This window comes from Mesoplodon densirostris, chromosome 6, assembly GCF_025265405.1.
Source record: "Mesoplodon densirostris isolate mMesDen1 chromosome 6, mMesDen1 primary haplotype, whole genome shotgun sequence".
Taxonomy (NCBI): domain Eukaryota; kingdom Metazoa; phylum Chordata; class Mammalia; order Artiodactyla; family Ziphiidae; genus Mesoplodon; species Mesoplodon densirostris.
Window position 1 is genome coordinate 125239354 of NC_082666.1, and position 22793 is coordinate 125262146.

The 22793-nt window shown below is 41.4% G+C and overlaps 1 protein-coding gene and 1 pseudogene across 2 annotated transcripts in view; one reads left to right on the plus strand and one right to left on the minus strand.

Annotated features, from left to right (window-relative positions):
- Window positions 1–22793, minus strand: part of INTS9 (integrator complex subunit 9) — a 112199-nt gene that overhangs the window by 29769 nt on the left and 59637 nt on the right. For both annotated transcript variants that reach the window (XM_060102623.1, XM_060102622.1), the window contains exons 7-9: window positions 16283–16403; window positions 15051–15185; window positions 2372–2483 (exon numbers count right to left, since the gene is read on the minus strand). In XM_060102623.1, the coding sequence (XP_059958606.1) occupies window positions 2372–2483; window positions 15051–15185; window positions 16283–16403 (368 nt within the window). The remainder of the gene's footprint in view (window positions 1–2371; window positions 2484–15050; window positions 15186–16282; window positions 16404–22793) is intronic.
- LOC132492650 (forkhead box protein N3-like) lies at window positions 17427–18885 on the plus strand (annotated as a pseudogene).

Below are 22793 nucleotides of genomic sequence, written 5' to 3' on the forward strand. Positions count from 1 at the left end.
AAAAAGTAGTATCAAAAGAACAGTTTAACACAGGGAGAACAGAACTTTAAAAATAATATTTGCATTTCTCTCATTTCCTACATCTGTTCCTATAATTCACTTCATATGTATAACAATTTACTTCTTTTGAAGACTAGCACCAGAGTGGGAGGATCCAGAGGCTGACTGATGATCAGCTGAGTTTTTAACCAATGTCTCAGTGCCTGGGAACAGGGTGTGCAGTTAGGGGTCTGGGTTGTCAAGGTTCCCAATGGCAGATGAGCTTCAGGACAGACCCTCCAAGCTCCTTCTCTTTTTAGCTCCTGCTCAAAACTTTGCTGGATTTGTCTCTCTTCAGCCTCTGACCACTGCTGAATGACCTATAAGGAAATAGGCCAAATTTTTTCTGTTTGACTCATTTTAGTGGCATTTTCTTTCATTAATGTTTTGGCTATAAGAAAATCCTCTATACTTTAAATACTTAAAATAAGTTATCAAATGAGGAATTGCAACTTACGGTAAAATCATATTAGAAGCTATAACTGGCTAAAAAAAGGCCAAAGATCTCTTAAGTTTGTTTTTTGTTCAGTTTCCAACATAGGTTGAAACAAGCAGCGTTTGGGTACAGAACTTGAAGTCTCTGATGCCTTTTATCCTCCTCCTCCATGTTCCCAACTCTGACATCCAGGTTCTCCTGGATGCTGTGCCTGGAATACTGGCCGACTTGCTATTACTAGAGTATGGAACCACGGAAAAGACCAGATAGCCATCAGGGCTCAAGAGGCCTGGCTCTAGACCCGCCTCTGTCACAAGCTATGGGACCTTAGTTATTAGGCCACTGTAACCTCCTGGGCCTCAGCTTCCTCATCGCTGATGAGAGGTGTGAACTAGATCAGTGGTTTTCAAGCTTTAGTTTGCATGAAAACTGCCAGAACATGTTAAAAATGCAACTTTTCTATGGGTCTCTCTTACTAGGTCTGTGGGGGGCCTCAAAATTTGCATTTTTGAGAAGTGGCCTCACTAATCTTGAGGCAGGTGGTTAGTGGACCCCACTTTGAGAAACAGTGGATTAGATGTAAAGTCCCTTTAAGACCTGAAGTTCTTTGAGTCCATGATTCTGGATTATACACAAACATACAAATCAAAGATTCTACTTGAGACCAGTCCGATACTTTTTCCAAGCTAAGAATAAATTACCTTTGTCTTAAAATCAGCAAAGAACAAAAAAAGACTAGGATTATTGGCAAGGGCAAGTGAAATGTCAAAGGATAGTGCCTTCCATGTAAATATTAGATGACAACCACTTCTCTCCCCCAGAGCTGAGGTAATATCACATACAGCTGCCAGGGGTGAGGGGCCTGAGCGCATTAACTCCTCTTTGGCAACGGTTTTGGAGTGAAAGTTTGTGTCTCCTAAAGTTCATGTATTGAAGCCCTCACGCCCTATTAGGTATTAGGAGGGGGAACCTTTGGGAGGTACCCACGTCTAGATGAGGCCATTAGGGTGGAGCCCCCATGATGGGATTAGCACACTTATAAGAGGAAGAGGCACCAGAACAGCTTTTCTACACCAGTGAGGACACAGCAAGAAGGCTGCCGTCTGCAAGCCAGAAAGGGGGTCCCTCACCAGAACCCAGCCATGCTGGCAACCTTCTGACTTCCTAGCCTCCAGAACTATGAGAAATTAGTGTTGTTTAAAGCTCATACTATGGTATTTTGTTACAGTAGCCTAAGCTAAGACAATAAGCAACCTATACATTTCTAAAAGAAATGTAGCATTTCTAGATTTTACTGACAATTATATCCAAAGAAACATACATTTCTTCCAGGTAGCAAATACCCAACAAGTCTCTCAATTCAGTCTTCCCCCAAAAGAAGAAAAAAATAATACCAACCAAATAGTGGGGAAAAAAATACACCTGTTTCACCTGTATCACTGTTGTGAATTCAAAGTATCAACAGTCTTTTCTGTGCTATTATTTGCAAAGCAAAGATATGATTCTTTCCTTCTTTAACTTTGCTTACCCTATAAGCATCCCTGACCCACTCCCAAATCCCACCAGAAAGCAAGAAGAATAAGAGTTTCTACATAAATCAAGTGGGCGAATGTTGAGCATTTATTGTATAAAGTGCTAAAAATTCTAATTTACCGTTATAACCACCATTCCTATTGTGCCTTCAGATTTAAGTTGCTTAAGAATTGCTTTTGTTGACAACAGTAGGCTTTGAAGGATGAGCAGAAAGGGTGGGAATAAATGGGGGGAAAGGCCTTAATAAGGGGCATCAGAGGGTGTGAATGTGAAGGAAAGGGACAAAAAGTACCACAGAATCAAGGTATCAAAAAATAAACGTAAAACATTTCATCCTGTTTAAGATTTGCATTGGATACATACCCAGGTTGCTGCAGAACTCTCCCACCATGTTGTCTGGGTTTGCGGTGGGAATCTGGGTAAGGCCTGTCAGAATGAGAACATCGCTGTTTTTGAGAGAAGCTTGGTCCATGGGCTGAAAAACCACAGAGAACTATGATTAGTAATTAAAAAAAAAAGGTTAGATATAAGTAGTAAAGGAAAAAGGGAATACAGTTATTGCTCTTCCCATATCCAACTCATCATCAAGTCATCTCACCTCCTCTAACGAAAAGTCTATCAATGAACAGCGGTTGCCCAAGGGGGATGGGGACCCATGGGAGGGAACTTTATGGGGTGATGAAAAAGTTCTATGTCTTGTTTGGTATGGTGATGATATGATATGAAAATTCATGAATTGTACATTTAAGATCTTTGGGTTTCACTATACATAAATTTTACCTCAATGAAAAATAAGCACATTATCTTATATTTCTGTAATGCTTTGCTCTTTTCAAAAGGCTATCTCGGGCTTCCCTGGTGGCGCAGTGGTTGAGAGTCCACCTGCCGATACAGGGGACACGGGTTCGTGCCCCGGTCCAGGAGGATCCCACATGCCGCAGAGCGGCTGGGCCCGTGAGCCATGGCCACTGGGCCTACGCGTCCGGAGCCTGTGCTCCGCAGTGGGAGAGGCCACAGCAGTGAGAGGCCCACGTATTGCAAAAAATTAAAAAAATTAAAAAATTAAAAAAAATAAAATAAAATGGGCCTATTTCTTGACCCATATCCCTTCAGTGGCTTCTGAGAGTCTCATGTGCTAATACACATGATCTTCCCGTAGCCTATGAAGTCCTATGGTGTACTATTGTGTGGTCCGTAGGATGTTTTATTTTTGAATTTAACTTTGTTTTCAGAGCATTTCAAAAAAAATACTAATTACTTTTTCCCAAATAAATCAGGATTAAAATTGGAAACAAAAATGAAGGCCCATGCAAGGATGTATTATACAATATGGGGAATATAGCCAATATTTTGCAATAACTGTAAATAGAAAGTAACCTTTAAAAATTTTTTAAAAATTTAAAAAGTACTTAATAAGAGGAATAGAAAGGGAAAAAAATGAAGGCCCATGGATTGAGATGCTGGAGAGCTCATCAATGTTTTCACTTTGTAATGCATCTTTTCCTCAGTTTCATTTAACATACTCACCAGAACATCAGAAGAAAAAAGCCAGAAACACTGTTTACTGAGAAGCTTTATCCTTCTTCTTTCTGTTCCACCCAGAATTCCCCCCAAAATTTCAAATAGCAGTGCAGCAAACACCTACCATCTGTATTGCTATCTCTGAGTATACATGCCTTTTGATGTAGCATCCTTTAGCATTTTATATACACAAGGATATATGGGCTTCATTATTTTTTAAAATAACATGAGTGTGGTTATATAAGCAGCTTTATAACCTGAAAAATACTTCTTTCACATGAATAAAGGAAAAGTACAGTTGTGACAATTACACTGAGTAGCTTCTAATTCCTATTTGCACAGATACATAACAATGCATGTAAGAGCTTTTCCTCTGCTCAGGCAGAACTAATCTACCAATTTGCACTTCTCCAACAAACACACACACTCATATATATATATATATATATATATATATATATATATATATATATATGTATATATATGTTCATTGTTTCCTGAGAAGGAGGAAAGGGGAAGTAAAGACAGAGGTTTATAGCAGCTGATGTGTAAAGAGCCTGGGAACGTTCATTGTGTGCACACACCAAGCAGAAGGAAACTGGAACGGTGACCAAAAGGACCAAGCTTCACTGGATAGCATATTCAGCTTAAAAGCACAACAATTTTATAAGAATCTTATTAGAACAAGCCACTGATGATTCACAGGGCTGATGGGGGATTCAGAGGGCCTAGGAACCTCCTGAAATGGTACACACAATTCTGTATGCCTGTATATATTTTTCCACAGATTTAATTAGGTTGTCATTTGGGGCCATGACCCCCAAAAGGTTAATTAAGGACTACTGATCTAAACAAAGACTCAGTGGGGAGAAAACTCTGGCACTGAAAACATGATCATCTCTGAACCTCAACCATTACCACTGCCTTCCTTCATAATAAAAAACAAAGGCAGTACTACAACATGACTACCACCGAGCTGGACACTGAGATACTTCATGGTCAAGTCAGACTAGATGTTCATAATTTTAGCCCTAAAACTTGGGAGACATTTCTTGTGGATTCCCAGGGCTACTATAAAAAAAGTAGTCTTAAAAGGCTTTTAGTGACACTCTCCAAACCAAGCTGACACCACCACCACCATCTCCATTTCACCACCAAAGGGCAAGTGCATATATTACTGGCGTCAGTGGTCACTCGCTGAGTGCCTGAAGTGGGAATATTTTGTTTAAACTCACAAACATGGAAAATTCCACTGTGTCCAAGAATCAAATAAAAATACCTTACAAAGTTGACAGTCACAATCAAACTTGTGGAATAAAATTTTGGAAAGTCATAGGTCCAAGGATGCTGTGGTCTTTGTGCTGGTCCTCTGATGATTAATTTTTTTTATACATATATATTTTTTTTAATTAAAAAATTTTTTTTAGCTATGTTGGGTCTTTGCTGCTGTGCGTGGCTTTCTCTAAGTTACAGCGTGCGGGCTTCTCACTGAGGCTTCTCTTGCTGTGGAGCAGGACTCCAGGCACGCGGGTTTCAGTAGTTGCAGCATGTGGGCTCAGTAGTTGTGGCACTCGGGCCCTAGAGTGCATGGGCTTCAGTAGTTGTGGTGCGTGGGGTCTAGGGCGTGCAGGCTTCAGTAGTTGCAGCATGTGGGCTCAGTAGTTGCAGCACTCGGGCCCTAGAGCGCATGGGCTTCAGTAGTTGTGGCTCGTGGGCTCTAGAGTGCAGGCTCAGTAGTTATGGCACACGGGCTTAGCTGCTCCACGGCATGTGGGATCTTCCCAGACCAGAGATCGAACCCGTGTCCCCTTCACTGGCAGGTGGATTCTTAACCACTGTGCCACCAGGGAAGTCCCCTCTGCTGACTAATTTTTACTGGACACTTTGCACAGGGCATGAGAAAAAGGAGATCCAGTTTCTAGGCCCTAGAAGCTTACGACCGAGTTGAAGAGAAAACAAGTATGTATAATCAAAAAGGAGGATTTTCCCAAAAGCCATAAAAAATGTAATTCATATTTCTTGAGTCTGCACTGAGTAGCTAAGTGCCAGGACGAATGCAGACTAGAGGGCTGCACTAGGCCAGGGGAGGTATATGGCTTTTTGGCAGATGAAGTTTTGGTTCTAGTTTTCTTTCTCTCTTTGGCTAAGGAACTTAAGACTCAATTTCAGGCGGACTTTGGAATGGCTGAGTGACACCCCTCCCCCCCAACCCCTCCACACCAAGACGTCCCTCCTACATGTGCCCTCATGGCCTCCAAGCCTCACTATCCCAGCACCGACCACACTGAATTGTAATCGCCTGTTTACCTGTCTGTGTCCCCCATGGGACTATGAAGCTCCCTGAGAGGAAGGACTTTGTATCCTTACTTCCTGGCAAGATGCCTGGCACACAGCAAATAGTAAATAAACATTCATTGAATAAATGAACACATGAAAAGAACATGCATTCTGGTAAGCAAAGTGAGAACATTCCATGCTAGGAAATAGGCACTACAAGTCAGGAACATGAGATAAGCATGTCAGCAGCAGGAGGAGGGCCAGGGAGGGCAGAGGGCAGGGGAAGGCAGCCTGTAGATGCCAAACGGATTTATTTGAGAAAAGAAATTAGGAAGAAGAGAGAAAGTATTATTGGTTAAGGGCCTAAAAGGTCAGAATCGTGAAGACTGATAGGCTAGGCAATAAGGAGTCAATGGTGTCCAGCCGGAGGATGACATTTTTAAACAAACACAGACAATAGCTGAAGGAAGGGGGGTGAGACCAAACAGACGGAGAACACTTTGAAGGCAGCCCAGACAGACATAAAGGGAAAAAAAATGACAATTTCATGGCATTTGAGGAGCTGGAAGAAGCAGATCTACACATCATACAAAACAGTTAACAGACTTTGGGGAATGGATTGAATATACAGGACAAGGGAGAAAGCAGACTTTAACATGCTCCAAAATCTGAAGTCAGAAATGCAGTCAAAGGGAAATCTGGATGCAGTGATTTAAAAGAATAAGGAGGCAATAATAAGTCCAGCATCGGCAAGCTGCAGGTGTTCTGAGGATAGGGAAATGATTTAATCTGGGCTTAAAGATAAAACAGTGGCATGTGATGAATATGGAGATCTGCTAGGTACCTTCATCAAAGTACTTAACAGAGGGGCTTCCCTGGTGGCACAGTGGTTGAGAGTCCGCCTGCCGATGCAGGGGACACGGGTTTGTGCCCCGGTCCGGGAAGATCCCACATGCCGCGGAGTGGCTGGGCCCGTGAGCCATGGCCGCTGGCCTGCACATCTGGAGCCTGTGCTCCGCAACGGGAGAGGCCACAACAGTGAGAGGCCCGCGTACCGCAAAAAAAAAAAAAAAAAAAAAAAGTACTTAACAGAAATGTCAGTTCATTTGGAGTGAGGAAAAGAAAAGTGGGTCTAGGGCCAAGGCTGGAGGGACACTGTAAGGAACGTAGGAGAGGGGCAAAGACAAGAGAAGTACAAAATGCAGTGAAGAGCTTCCTACCTATAAAACTCAGGGGTTGGGGAAAGATTAAGTTTACGGTGCATTCACCCTGTAATATGGCAAAAGATCAGGTAGAGCAAGAAGAGGAATACAACAACAACAAAAAGATTGCTACAGGAGCCTAGACTAAAAGGAATGTCAACAAGAGACTGATGAATGGTGCTGTTGTGAGATGCTGTGGAAAACAGAAAAAGTTCAGTTTGACCAGAAACTGATCACTGTTGAGCTAGAGATGTGAAATAAATCCAGGAGGTAAAAGATGAGAAAGTAATGTTCACAGACCGAGTTGAACAAGGTGAATAGGAGAAATCTCATCATGGTTAAGAGAGAGACTATGGCAGCAGGTGATGAGACCAGTCTTCTGAAAGCCTTTTTCCATATTAAAACCCCTCCGATTTGCTTAAAGGTAGAAAAGGAGGAATCAGTGAAAAAGTTAATGACCCAATGACCTATGCTTCTTTGATGAGAGAAAGCAGGAAGTATATTTGGAATCATGAAGCACATCGTACCCGCCTTCTAAGGCCAATTAAAAGCCCACTCTTCCAAGAGGTCTCCTAGTCCCCAACAGGAAGGGGTGCAACCCCACTTCTGAATCCCACAGCACTTCGCTGGATTTCTAATCTGAAAGGATCAATCCCTTGTACCCTGGAGAAAAGTCCTGTGTGCACTCATCTTCTTTCTCTATGATAACTTGTGTAAATCCAGCACCTACCCATCTATGTTCCTCTTGCAGCCTAGCACATTTCACTGCCCAAAGCAGGGGTTTAGGAAATACAACAGACTAGATGACGGAAGGAAGGAATGAATAAACAAATGAATGCACGTAAGTAGCATATATTACTTTTGAGAGAAGGAAATACTCTGCAGAGAGAAGCTGTCTGCCAGAGAGGAAACAAAACAGCAAGTGTGGAAAGAAACAGACAGGAGTCCAGCAAGTTGTTCAGTCTCTCCCTCCTCACTTCACGGGATCTGCTTACTGAGCCCGATTCTCCGAACCAATCACAAACCGTGTGGAGCTCAGCTTCCTCACCGCTCCCGCCCCCAAATATATCAAGTTTAACTCTTACTGGTTGGTGCTACGTTGCCAGTGAGGACAGAGCTTTGCTTCCTCAGGACCAACATGAGGAGGCCGAGGCTTTGGGATAACTTGGGGCTGCATCCATGGACAGGAACAAGCTTCCTGCCCACAGCCCTGGCAGCTGAGGAAGGAACTGTATGCTGCGGTTTGTCTCAGACATTTTTCCTAAATAACATTTCGGGGACATGGCTGTGTCCTTTACCCAGGAAGAGTGGGCCCTTTGTGGACATATCCCAGGGACAGCTATACAGAGACGTGATGCTGAAGAATGTCAGTCATCCCGTCTCCGTAGAGTAACTGAGGCCCAGAGAAGTGATAGTTTTCAGGTTTCCCCCTCTTGACGGGTCCACACTCAGCCCAGGCCTGGCTCTCATGCAGTGGGCTCTGATGCTACAGAAGGGAGCGCAGAATTGAAGCCCAGGTGTTCCACGGGGACCAGGTTATCAGGGGAGCAAAGGAAGCCTCAACCACCTATATTAACATGAGTTTTGTGGATGCGGGACAATGTCTTTGTGTTGACCTTCATCCCAGCTCTGCTCTGTGCATGAGGGTAACCATGTGATTTTAAGCCCCCAGTTCTGTACCAGGATAAGTCTGACACTCCTAGAAAATTCCCAAGGACTGAACCTGATTGACTGTAAGATCCCCATGAAGCCAGACCTGGAGGGAGAAGTAGCAGCCTACAGATATTTCCATCAGAAGACTAAGGACTAGCTGAAAAATGCTAACATGTACATCCACATGAAGATTTGAAGCAAGTCACTGATTTATTACAATAAAATAAAATACAGTAGAATAACCAAAAAGCCAAAAAAACCTTTTACTGCAGAGCATCTAGATTAAAGAATTGCATAAACAATAACAAAACATTTGGGGAATTCAGAGGGAAGAAGAAAAATATAAAAAACAAAACAGAGCAAAACAAACCTACCCAGGCAACTGCCTGAGCTCTAAAAACCTGATTCAAGGACTCCAAATTTAAGATATTTTCTTTAGATTTAAGGGAAGAATCTACATGTATTACTGCCAAAGTCTTTAAGACCTCAGGAAAACAAACCAGGAGGAGCATCTCCCTGAACTCCAAAGGGAGAAGGATAGGAAGGGGAGAGAGTAAATATGGGCCGTGTCGGGTAGAAGGAAACGTTCTCTCAGGCCAGCTACCGGCCTCCTCCAACCCCAAGGGCAAGAAGGAATTCCCACCGTGAACATCAGAAGCTTCAGGGAATTGATTGGGTAGAAATTCTCAATTAATTTAAAAAAATTTATTTCTTACAAAAAAGATTCTTTCCAAAGTTCTAAGTCAGGGATTCTTAACCTGATGAATCACAATGGGCTTCTGAGGACTCTATAAACTCACAGCCTCCAGAAAATAAATGTAAAATCTTGTGTAGGTGTGCAGATTAAAAAAAAAAAAAAGTTCTCATCAAATTCTTACCACCAGGCTTTTGGATCCATGACCCACAAAATGTTAAGAACCACTGTTCTAAGGCAGAAGTTCCCAAATGGAGAGAAGCTTCCTGCTCTCAAAACATCTCTAGCCTCATTCTTCCTGAGAGCCACCACCCATCTAGTAAGATGTTCTTAGTAGTTCATGGCCTTATAAGGTTTACCTCTTGGTGAACATTCCTCAAGTATTCTTGGAAAAAGAAGAGTAAATCTCGAAGGCTTATGAGATTTATGGGAAATAAGGTTGGGAAGAAAGAAAAAACGAACAAAGTTCACTGTTGTCTAAATACGCGATATATTCACCACCCTACGTATATTTTAAATAACCTGGGACTACATTTCTAGACACTACTGACAATGGTGGGCGGGGGGGAAGGTGGGAGGAAGGAAGAGGAAAAAGATGGGAGGGACAAGAGGAAGGTGTGGCTCTGGAGGGAGAGATACAGGCGACAGTGATAAGATACTCACAGGAAGGACAAATGAAGGAATAACCCGGAAGAATAAAAATAAAATATATATGGATAACTAACAAGAGTGTACTGTATAGCACAAGGAACTCTACTCAATATTATGTAACAACCTAAATGGGAAAAGAATTTGAAGAAGAATAGATACGTGTATACGTATAACTGAATCACTTTGCTGTCCACCTGAAACTGATACAACATTGTTAAATCAACTCGACTCCAATATAAAATAAAAAGTTAAAAGATATATATGTCTTCAAACTTGCAGAAAGAAATTTAGACTTTTAAAAGAAGGCAAGAAAACATGGGGAAAAGAATGAAGTAAACTAAAAAAACATGAAGATGGCAAAAATAAGCCCCCAATACAATAGTGATTAGATGAAACATAAACGGTTTCACTAATCAAAGAGACTCTCTAGCTTGAAAAAGGAAAAAAAAAAAAATCCCTTACTATGTTGTCTACAAGGGATTCGGTAGAAAAGGACACAGAAAGAGTGGGGAAAAAAAAAAAGGGATGAAAAACACTAGCAGGCAAGTATGGAAGGGGAAAAAGTCTTCTGGCTTTTAATGCAGTTTTGATAGAGAAAAAAAAGAAAACATCCTGATAGAAGGAATAACTGATCAATAAGACACAATGATCACATGAACATGTATACCCCTGAGTGTACAGCTTAAAAATATAAAAAGCAATAATCAGTAAAACTTTAAGGAGAAATAGATAAATCAACAAATAACACATCCTTTTCAGAAACTGGTAGCTAAGGAAAGATAGGAGACTTAAAAACACAACAGACTCAAATGAATAAATACATACAGAAAAAATTTTCACTCAGCACTGAATACACAGTCTTTTCCAACATATGTTGAACATTTACCAAAAAGGATTGTGTTTCAAAGTAAGCCTAAACAAATTTCAAGGAATCAGTATACTCTTATTATAATGTAAAAGAAAATTAGAAAAGAATGCTGAAATGTAAGTATAACATGACAAAAGTCTTGTCTAACGCTAAGTCTAACCATACTGGGATAGACTAGAAACAAAAGTATACTATAAAATAACCTTTGGTTATTTAAATCAGGAACATAAAGAAGGAAATTATGATATACTTAGATATGAATGACAAAGCACTTCATATCAACATTTAACAGTTAAATGATACTGAGGGAAACTGACAGCTTTAAATATACTTATTGGAGAGCAAAGAAAGACTGAAACAAATGAGCTAAGTATTAAAAGAAATGCAGCAAGGTTCACCCAAGGAAGGAAATAATAAAGGGCAGAACAGAGAGTAGAAATACAACAAAAACCATTGAAAGCAAAAATTTTTCTTTGAAGAAAATCAGTAATGTCGGCAAACCTCTGGCAAGTCTGAACAAGAGGAAAAAAAGAAGACATAATGAAAAAAAATTTAGAATGAAAATAGAATTACACAAAAGTTTAAAATATAAATTGTACACATATAATTCCATGTGTATGATTTTTGAAAACCTAGGAAAAATGGACAAATCTCTGCAAAATTGGCATACCTTTGACCCAGAAAATATAAGTCAATAGCTACGAAAAAATTAAAATGGACACTTAGACAATTTTATGGGGAATCTGACTTTCAAGAGACGATAATCCCTATCTTGTAAATTTCTGGCCATCAGAAAAAGAGGGAAAGGTGCCCAAATCATCTGATGAGACTAATGTACCTTGATTCCAAACAAATGAAGATAGTACAAGAAAATAATGTATGGGTCCATTTTTCACTTACGGATACAGATTATAAACTTCAATAAAATACTGACCAAATGATTCCAGGAAGGTATTTTAAAAAGAATAAATTATATGATCAAGTAAGATTTATCTCAGGAATGCAAGGATGGTTACATGCGAGAAAAGTTAACATTACAATTCACTATATTAATGGTCTCAATGAAAGAAATCACATGATTAACTCACAGACTCAGAAAAAGTATTTGATAAAAATAACACCTATATCTGGTTTTAAAAAATCAGAAAATTAGGAACAGAGGAGAAACTCCTTAACCTGACAAATAAAGACATATAAGCATCATATTTAATGAAGAGACTAGGAAAGCATTCCCTTTAAAATCAGATAAAAAACAATGATGCTGCTATCATCACTTCTGTTTAACATGGAACTAGAGAGCTTAGTTACAAGATGGGAAAAAGAAAAGATACAAGGATTGGAAGCTTAGTGACAAAACGGTTACTTCTTTGCAGATACTATCATCAACAGATAAATATCAGAATTACTATGAGAATTCACCATGGTTGCTGAATATTAGATCGATTTAAGAAATTAATACTGAGACGGTGTGCTCAGTAAAGGCTAGTTCTCTTCCTTTTCCATTTGGGATGCTGTACTTTTTTTGGCCTCAATTCTCCAAACATTCTTATTCAAGACCATTTTTCTTCCTTCCACTGTTTCCCACAGCTCAGTCTTTAATCCTCAGCATGTTATATATTTAAAAAAATCTGATGGCTCTCCAATTTGTCTCCAGGCTTGCCTTCATATCCAGCTTCCAGCTCTGCATTTCCATCTGTCCAATGTTCTCTCTAATTCCTATTCATCACACACACCACCCCCTTCTGAAACTAATGACCGCAGCCGCCTCCCCACCCCCGCCAACTCCTCCTTGTCAACTGGATTAGTGTCATTATCATCATTCTCAGTGTCGTCCAGGCATAAAATCTTTGACTTGTATTTTTCCTTCCCTGAAGACAGCGGTTATTCAAGAAATGTTTGTTGAATTAAAGATCTGCCGATGTTTCTTTAACTTACATTTCCATTCTTACTGGAACAGGCTTAATCCAAAGCCTCATTTCCATATGCTTATTAGATCAGTATAGCTGCCTGCCACATTCTTCCTAGGTCATGGGGTTCCATTACTAAAGCTGATCGGTGATTGGCCCTTTTCTATAAAGTCGAAAAGTATAACTGCCATGATAGGGTGTAATCAGCCACAAACAACCCATGAAGCAAATGGGTGTGCTGGTATTCCAACAAAACATTATTTATCAGAACAGGTGGTCTGCTGACCTCTGAAGTAAAATATCAAGTTTTTTCAAACCAAACCTTTCCTTATCCCTGCTAATTCAATATAGAATCCAATTATCTGGGTAAAAGAAAATCTAATTTACTTTCTTTTTTACATACAATAGTGGTTGCCAGCTAGAGATTAAAATTAATTACTTAGGTATGCTGCTCATTACTTTCAAGACCTTATTTTCCCTTTAAATTTACAGACCTTGTAAGTATAATTTACTGGAAATTACATCAAGAGTATCGCAAAGGCAGGACAAATTGGAAGAGTTGGCAGCCAAGTCATCTTTCTGTCTTTTATGGGAGAATATATCAGGAATGATAGAAGCTGCCAATAAAAAATTTGTTTCAATGAAGCAGATTAGGATGACACTGATGGGCTTTTGATTTCAATAAGCGGGAAAGGCCCAGAATTCTGCTAGCTATAGGAAAAAATAGCCACTTGTCCCCTCTAGACCTTGAAATGAAACTTGATTATAAAAAAGGTACAAAAACAATGCAGAGTGGCAGCTCAAAAGAATCCTACTGTTCTAGACTTACAGCAGTCATTCTTTTTCCTATATTAAAATGGGACATGGACTCCCCCAAGTTATCTATCCATCCTTCCACCCACCCATCTACCGGCTAACTAACAATATCTAACTAACAATATCTAATCTCCCTTGCCCTCCTTTACAAACATGGAAAGAACCAAGATTTATGAAATGAGCAATAAATTCTTTACAAATACCTAAAATGGAATAACTAACATTTATAACAATATTTATGCACTTAGGTGCTTGCCAACATGACTGATAATGAACGACTACCTTAAAACTTTCCAGTAGCTTCAGTCTATACATTCAAATAAAATCCAAATTTCTCATCATGGCCTACAAAGTCCTACATGGCCTGGTGTCTGCTAACCTCTTGGATGTGTCCTGATCATACTTAGTATGCTGCAATCACAATGGTCTCCTCTGCTCTGCAGACATGCCCAGCTTGTTCTGGTGTTAGGAGCCCTTCATCTGCCATGTCCCTGTAATGCTTTGTCCACAGCTTTACATGCCTCATTTCTCCAGGTCTCAGTTCCAATGAGACTGTCCCTAGAAGCTTCCTCTGACCATCCAATTTAAACTAGTCTCCATCACTCTATATATAATTCTGCTTCGTTGTTTTCAGTACTCGTGTCAGAATCTGGAATTACGTTGCTCATTTATTTTTAGCACACCATTCTCTCTCTATACATCAATGAAGGCAGATTCATGAGAAGGGACTTTGTCTGTGGGTCACCACTGAATCTCTAATACCTAGATGAGTGCTTGACACATAGCAGGCCCTTAGTAAATATTAAGTAATTAATATTTGTTGAGTAAACAAGTGATCATCTCTGTTACACTCATCAGGCTCTGGTTATTGGAAGTGTTGGGAAACCTCTAAATCCTAGAGGTGACCTAAAGGCAGCAGGATCTTACAGAGGAACCATGGACACGAACACTCTAACTCTGATAAAAAGGAGGACGTAAAGTTTCAGGTAAGCAAGATGAATAAGCTCTACAGATCTGCTATACAACATCGCACTTATAGTCAACAATCATGTATTGTACAGTTACACATTTATTATGAGGGTATATCTTATGTTAAGTGTTCTTACCACAGTAAAAAAAAAGAGTGCTTGGGCTTCCCTGGTGGCGCAGTGGTTGAGAGTCCGCCTGCCGATGCAGGGAACACAGGTTTGTGCCCCGGTTCGGGAAGATCCCACATGCCGCAGAGCGGCTGGGCCCGTGAGCCATGGCCACTGAGCCTGCGCGTCCGGAGCCTGTGCTCCACAACGGGAGAGGCCACAACAGTGAGAGGCCCGCGTACCACACACACAAAAAGGAGTGTTTGTAGAAACTGAAATTAGGAAGATTTAAAAACAGTTGATGGTACTTTGGACACATTCTGAATTTAGGGTAAATAATCAAAAAGCTGAGCTGTTAAAAGAGAATTTAGAATTACCTGGGGGTGTGTGGTAAGCAAGGAGGATCCAGAGACGTAAGACACTTTCTCATAATGGGATTGGATAATCCAGTTGGAGCTTCCAAGGGCATAGCCAGAGCTTAAAGGAGTCACCTGGACTGCACCAAAAAGCTCCTAGAAAAGAACCACAATAAGAATGTGTGATGAGTATTCAGCAGTACAGTCATGCCAGATAAGTTCGCAGGGAAAAATAACAGAAACATCCCTCTCCACTTAGAAACTATTTTCAAGTGAACCAGAAAGTTTAAAGTAAAACAGAAAGATGATGGAGACCATTTGGGAGACACATCCGACAGTCTTTACCTGTCACCTCTCTGAGAGATTCAGTCTATCCACATGGCACCAGGTACCTAGGCCTCACTCATTAAAAGGCAGAGATGCTATATTATGAAACAGGCTGAAGAGACAAATACTTCGGTTTTCTTCTTCTTCTTTTTTTGGTTCCCTTTTCAGGTTAGGAATTAATATCTTGGCTGTTCTGTACTGAGTGGCTCTGGGCACAAGTTAACAGGAACGGGAACCCTTATCATGATCAGGTCAGAGCTCTAAAGTTATACTTGCCAAATTATTTCTTGATCTCTTTTATTCTTTCTGTTTCCTATTTCACTAGTCCAAAATCTGTAAAGTGGTGTCACTGTTCTAAAGTAAACAGGATGAGATGCCTTTCTCCTGACTCATTACATGCTAGCTAGCGATGGGGAATGTAAGGGCTAGGAAAGAGTGCCAATAAGAACCTGGGAAAGATGGAGGAAAACAACAGATGTTCTATCTTTTCACTATGTACTAGTACAAGATTTGTAGTGACTGAGTGGCTTAAAAAAGGGAACTAGGGACTCCCCTGGTGGCGCAGTGGTTAATGCAGGGGACACAGATTCGAGTCCTGGTCTGGGAAGATCCCACATGCCATGGGACAACTAAGCCCGTGCGCCACAACTACTGAGCCTGCGCTCTAGAGCCCCCGAGCCACAACTACTGAAGCCCGCGCTCCTAGAGCCTGTGCTCTGCAACAAGAGAAGCCACCGCATGAAGAGTAGCCCCCGCTCACCGCAAATAGAGAAAGTCCATGTGGCAACGAAGACCCAACACAGCCAAAAAATAAATAAATTAAAAAAAAAAGATACTTAAAAAAAAGCCAGTATAGGATCCTTCCAAAGAACAACAGTATGAATCGAAAGCTTTCATCAGTCACTTAAAATCATATTTACACTCACAATTTTCTGAGAATATCCCACCAGCTGGATTTTACTAAGGGCAGAGTTCACCTCTTGCATTGTATAGCATCTTCTCCAGGTTGATACTTCTACTGCATCCTTGAGAGGAGAAGGCAGCAGCCTGCAAATGTATCATAAAGTCAGTTCTTATCTATAGAGGATTCTGTTCAAGTAATTTGTCCATTTAATCTAAGCTGTCCAACTTACTGGCATATCTGAATGTTCACAGGAATCTGTTATAATTGTTTTTATTTCTGTAAGGTTGGTGGTACTCTCCCCTCTTTCATTTCTGACTCTAGTAATTGCAGTATTCTCTCCTTTTTTTCTTGGTCAGTCTAGCTAAAGGTTTGTCAGTTCTGTTGATTTTTTCAAAGAATCAACTTTTGGTTTCATTGATTTTTCTCTATTGTTTTTCTATCCTCTATTTTGTTTATCCAGCATATACCTGGGTCTTCTTTTTTGTCTTTTTTTTTTTTTTAAACCCATGTGATAATCTCTGTCATTTGATTGAATTGCTTAAGTCATTCACATTTAATGTTATTACTGATGTAGTTGGCTTATGTCTGCCAATTTAATTTTAGTTTTCTATATATCACATATCTTTTTTGTTGCTCTATTCCTCCCCTACTACTTTTTAAAAACAGTAAGTGAATATTTTCTGATATAGTCTCTTAATTCCTTTCATGATTTTTTACTTTTTTTTTTTTTTAGTTATTTCCTTAGTGGTTGTTCTGGAGCTTATCATATACATCTTAATATAGAGCATTTCTGTATGACACCTCACATTGTCTTCCCTGTTCACAAAAGATAAATGAAATAAATGTTACTCGTGGGCCTGCAAAGCTATAGAAAAGAACTGGCTTAAACACAACTGAGGCTTGGCAGAAAGTGGAAAATAAAACATATTTTGCAGGGAGGCGGGGTGGGGAGAGCGCGGGGCTGGCGGGAGGACACGTGGCGCGCTGCAGGTCCCGTGCCGCGCTGCGACCCCTGAGCCCCTGCCGCCTGAGCCCGCCCCTCGCGTCCTTAGCCGGTCCACCAAGCGATGCCCGCTGGGCGCCTGTGAAAGTCTGTTGGCTCCCGCTGAAGGGCAGTGGCGCCCCTGAGCCCCCGAGCCCCGCTCCGGCCAGGAGCCTTCGTGTAAATGGGTCCAGTCATGCCTCCCAGTGAGAAACCAGAAAGCTCAGGGATTAGTGTCTCCAGTGGGCTGAGTCAGTGTTACCAGGGCAGCGGTTTCTCCAAGGCCCTTCAGGAAGACGATGACCTCGACTTTTCTCTGCCTGGCATCCGATTAGAAGAGGGGGCCATGGAAGATGAACAGCTGACCAACCTGAAGTGGCTGTACGAGAGCAAGAACCTGCTGAAGAGCTTCAGGGACTCGGTCCTGCAGAGCGTCAGCCCCGTCCAGGACCTGGACAATGACATGCCCCCATCCCCTGCCCACTCGGACAAGCCCTACAATGCCAGGCAGAACCCCAACTGCAAGCCCCCCCCCCCTTCAGCTGACTCATATTTATGGCCATCGAGGACTCTCCAACCAAGTGCCTGCCGGGAAAGGATATCTACAACTGGATCTTGGAACATTTTCCGTATTTTGCCAACGCACCTACTGGGTGGAGAAACTCAGTGAGACATAATTTGTCCTTGAATAAGTGTTTTAAGAAAGTGGACAAAGAGAGGGGTCAGGGTATTGGGAAAGGGTCACTGTGGTGCATAGACCCAGAGTACAGACAAAGTCTAATCCAGAGTACAGACAAAGTCTAATTCAGGCTTTGAAAAAGACACCTTATCACCCACACTCGAATATGTTCAACACACCTCCCGCCTCTCCTCAGGCATAACAAAGCACATCAGGTCCAGCCCTCTGGCAAGACAGCACCTTCTTTAAGAGACATGGAGCCTTTCTACAGGATCCTGACACTGATGCTGCCAGCGCCATGATGCTTTTGAATACTCCCCGAGATACAAGCAGTTCCTCCAAGAGTGACACAGAACGGAACGTGGGTTCGGAGCCGAGGCCTGTTTCCTGGAGTCCGGCTGTTGCCAATCACAGCAGCTGTGCAGAACGGCCTCACCGGCTGCCGGACGCGGACTGTGAGTGAGCCGTCCTGTGGCTCCTCAGTGGGCAGTGGAGACCCAAGGAGGAAGACAACTACAGCAGTGCCAAGTCCTTCAGGGCCAGGAGCACCTCGCCCGCCAGCGACTCCATCTCCTCGTCCCTGGCCAACGACCACTACGCGTTTGCCACCAAGGGGAGCCAGGAGGGCAGCGAGGGCAGCTTCCAGAGCCACGAGAGCCACAGCGAGACGGAGGAGGATGACCGGAAATGCAGCCCGAAGGAGGCCAAGGATGCTCTGGGGGACAGCATCTATGCGTCCCGGCACAAGAAGCACCAGCACTTCACCAAGGCAAGGAAGGTCCCCAGCGACGTGCTGCCCCTCAAAAAGAGACGCACGGAAAAGCCCCCCGAGAGTGATGACGAGGAGATGAAAGAGGCGGCGGGGTGGATCCTGCACTTGGCGGGGATTTGGTCCTGTTTGAGTAACATCACCAATCTGACAGCAAAGGGGCAGAAAGAACAAAAGGAAACCACGAAAAGTTAAAAGCAAGTCACTGATTTGTTTTGAACTTATGGCCATCTGGTTTCAGCATGTCAGGAGATTTCTAATGATTTGTGGCAATATCAGCAATTTATTTTTTTTTTCTTTTTTCTTTTTTTTTGGTTTGGTTTTCTTTCTTTCTTTTTTTTTTTTAATTTGCCCCCCTCCTTTGTTTTGGACCCTTAAGAATATTATGTTTAAAGGAGATTGAAGCCATAGAACTCATATCGACACTCAGCTGTTATACAAAAGCTTTTCATTATCTGAAGACAAAACCGAAAAAGACGAAATTACCATTGTTTCCTCCAGCTTGTCAGAAACCCGTGGCTGAATCCACAGGGACGGCAACGATAATGCCACGGGGATACACATCCGGCGCTTAGAAGGCACGTGTGCAAAGTAACCATTCATCAGGCCCAACCTTTAGGTTTAAAAGGTCAGGATGTGCACCCAGTTGGGTTCGCTGAGTGAATGCCATAAAGCAACTGAGGAGAAGGAAGGAGCCCTGGTGCCCCAGGAGCAGACCCAAGCTCGTGGCACTGGGCATCAAATTGTGCCAGGAAAACCCCTGGCACTGCCCCAAGCGTGTGATGCGGGGGCGGTCACCAGTCCTCTGTGCTTCTTAACTGTGAAGCCTAGTAGCATCTTCCGCGGTGGACACTGGACCCGTCATATTCAACAGGTGTCAGTGACTCATGAGAAGAGACTGGGTCAGTTTTTAGTGATGTTGCTAATCACTGAATTCTGTTTTACATTAAATTAAGAGAAGGTTCCACGAGCCATAAGCCTGAAGGTTGGTCCTGCACACACGCGTGTGCGTGCACACACACACACACGAGAGAAAGAGAGAAAAAAACTGATGCATAAAACAAGTGTTGTCTTCTTAACTGCCCAAGTGAAAATCAAGTTCCAAGAAATTACAATAGCTGTTAACGAACGAAATAGTGGTGCAAATCTTTTCCTGTCTGTCAAAACCATTTGATCCAAGTGAAAACAAAACAAAACAAAAAGCTACAGAACATGCCATTAGCACTGTGGTGTATTTTTAAAAGATGAAAGGCACATTGATGGACAAACTAAAGTAAAACATGGCAAAAAAGAAAGGAAAAAAAGTTCCTATACTGCCCTCAAAATGGAGTTTGCAATTAATGTCAGTCAGGATTCATCTTTGTGAAAATCAATGATTTCCACACTCAGCCAGTGTAGCCAGCAGAAACTTCTGATCCCCAATGCATGGAATTGCTTTGAAAAAAGAAAAAAAAAGAAAAGAAGTACAAAAACACAAACTTTTTAAATTCAAAAATAAAGTTCTTGTAAGGTAAACAATGTATTTAGCATGAAGCATGAATTATTTTCATGTAAATATAGAAAAGAGAAAAAAAAAAACATTTTGCAGCCTTCCAGACCAGCATCAGGAGCATCCATTAAAACAAACCAACAAAAATGTGTCATTAGAAAAACATGTTATCATTTGCTCAAACACAATCAAGAATAGGCCTGAAGAGTGATTTCTCTGAGATTCTCTGTACAGTACAGGTGAAGGGCCTTCTGGAGAACTGAACCTGTATGTTAGCTCTGTGCTGTCTCTTAAACTATCACTGAACAACAGTAAAGGGCTTCACACAGACACACACACACACAGACACACAGACACACACACACACACACACCACTTCAGACAAAGAGATGAGAGAAGAGAGAATAGCAACAGCATTTTAGAAAGTGGAAAGGAAAAATACAAACAATAACTGACTTAGCAGACCCAGGAAACTTCAATTCAAGTGACTTAATTTATACTGCAAACTCACAAAAAGCTCAGCAATTGGAAACAATAGGTATGTCTTGAAGTGAGATTGAAGGTGAGCCTAAACACAAGAAAATTCCTGGGCTTCCCTGGTGGCACAGTGGTTAGGAATCTGCCTGCCAGTGCAGGGGACATGGGTTTGAGCCCTGGTCTGGGAGGATCCCACATGCCGCGGAGCAACTAAGCCCGTGAGCCACAACTACTGCGCCTGCGCATCTGGAGCCTGTGCTCCGCAACGGGAGAGGCCGTGACAGTGAGAGGCCCACGCACCGCGATGAAGAGTGGCCCCCGCTCGCTGCAACTGGAGAAAGCCCTGGCACAGAAATGAGGACCCAACACAGCCAAAAATAAATAAATAAATTTATAAAAATAAAAAAGAAAATTCCTAGAAAAAACTGATTAAGAAATGGTACCTTCCAATTCTCTTCACCTATTCCATATAGCTCAGCAATTGACCCTTCCCTCCCAGGCACGTCACCAGATTGTCCTCTGGAGAGAATAAAAATGAGAGTCCAGACTAGGAGAAACCATTGACAGTTAGAGGCAGCCACCTTAAGCAAAAGTTTACATACTGAGAGTAACAATTTTCTTCTCCTCAGATCAGAACACCATCAGTTAGGCTTATGCCCTGCAGGGTAGGAGACTGGAAGAAGCTTCTCTGAAAAATATGATCAGCACCAAAGAAAAAACTCAACGAAAAGATACTCACACCAGGGGTTTCACAATGAAATTGCCGAACCAGATTATGCTATAGCGTATTCTATTAAGTCTAGAATTCAACAAGACCTACTTATGGCACACAGACTTTCTAATCAGTTTTTTTTTTTTGTCTAACTCTTAAACATGAACCAATAACCCAGGATTACCATACATTTGAGTAAAATCTCTAAAATGATAAAGGCCAAAACAAATGGAGGAAGGGGGAGAAGAACTGAATCAGGTAGGTAGAATAGAACAGTCATTATTCTCCTTGGAGAGATAAAGAAGACAGTATATCTAAGAAATGAGAAGAGACTTCTACTAAAAACTGGGGGAGGCATGAAGAGAATAAAAAGAGCTCTTGGATGGGGAGGGGGAAGGGTAAACTGGGACGAAGCCAGAGAGTGGCATGGACGTATATACACTACCAAACGTAAAATAGATAGCTAGTGGGAAGCAGCCGCATAGCACAGGGAGATCATCTCAGTGCTTTGTGACCACCTACAGGGGTGGGATAGGGAGGGTGGGAGGGAGGGAGATGCAAGAGGGAAGAGATATGGGGACATATGTATCTGTATAACTGATTCACTTTGTTATAAGCAGAAACTAACACACCATTGTAAAGCAATTATACTCCAATAAAGATGTTAAAAAAAAAAAAGAGAGCTCTTGGAATAAAAATATGATACCATACAGGCAATGAAAACATGCCAACAAAACATCAAAATTTCAAAATAAGCTAAAAACATTAAAAAATTATACAAGACACAAAAGACCCACAAAAATGAAGAATCAGGAGAGCTTAAAAATGAGGGAACAGAACTCAATAAAGAATTAGAAACTTAATAAGAATTCATAGACGAAGACTAAACTAATAGAAACACAAGAGTGGATAAACACAACAGATAATACCGTTTAGTAAAATATTGGAAGAAAAAATTCAACACTAAAAAGAAATAAAGAGATAAAAAGAATTTGAAAAAAATGACAAATGTTGAAGAGAGGCAAGGAAGATAAAACATACAGATAACAGGAGCTCCTTACAGAAATCCAAGCAAGGGAACAGAATAATAAAAACCATAACTGAGAAATAAAAGGAAACTATACACTGTAAGAACACATTGCATACCTGAAAATACTGACCCAGAAGAATTAACACCAGATATATTCTGGGAAAATATTTACATTATAAAGAAAACAGACAAATAAATCTTTGGCTGTGTGCCAATAAAACTTTATTTATAGAAACAGTGGCAGGCCAGATGTGGCCATAAAACAGAGACTTGGCCATAGTTACCACCACTGTTCTAGATTGAAAGGGCCCACTAAGCTCAACACATGAATGTAAACTGTCTTTAGGTTTGACACATCATCATAAACTTTAAGAACAAGAGAAGATTCTAAAAGT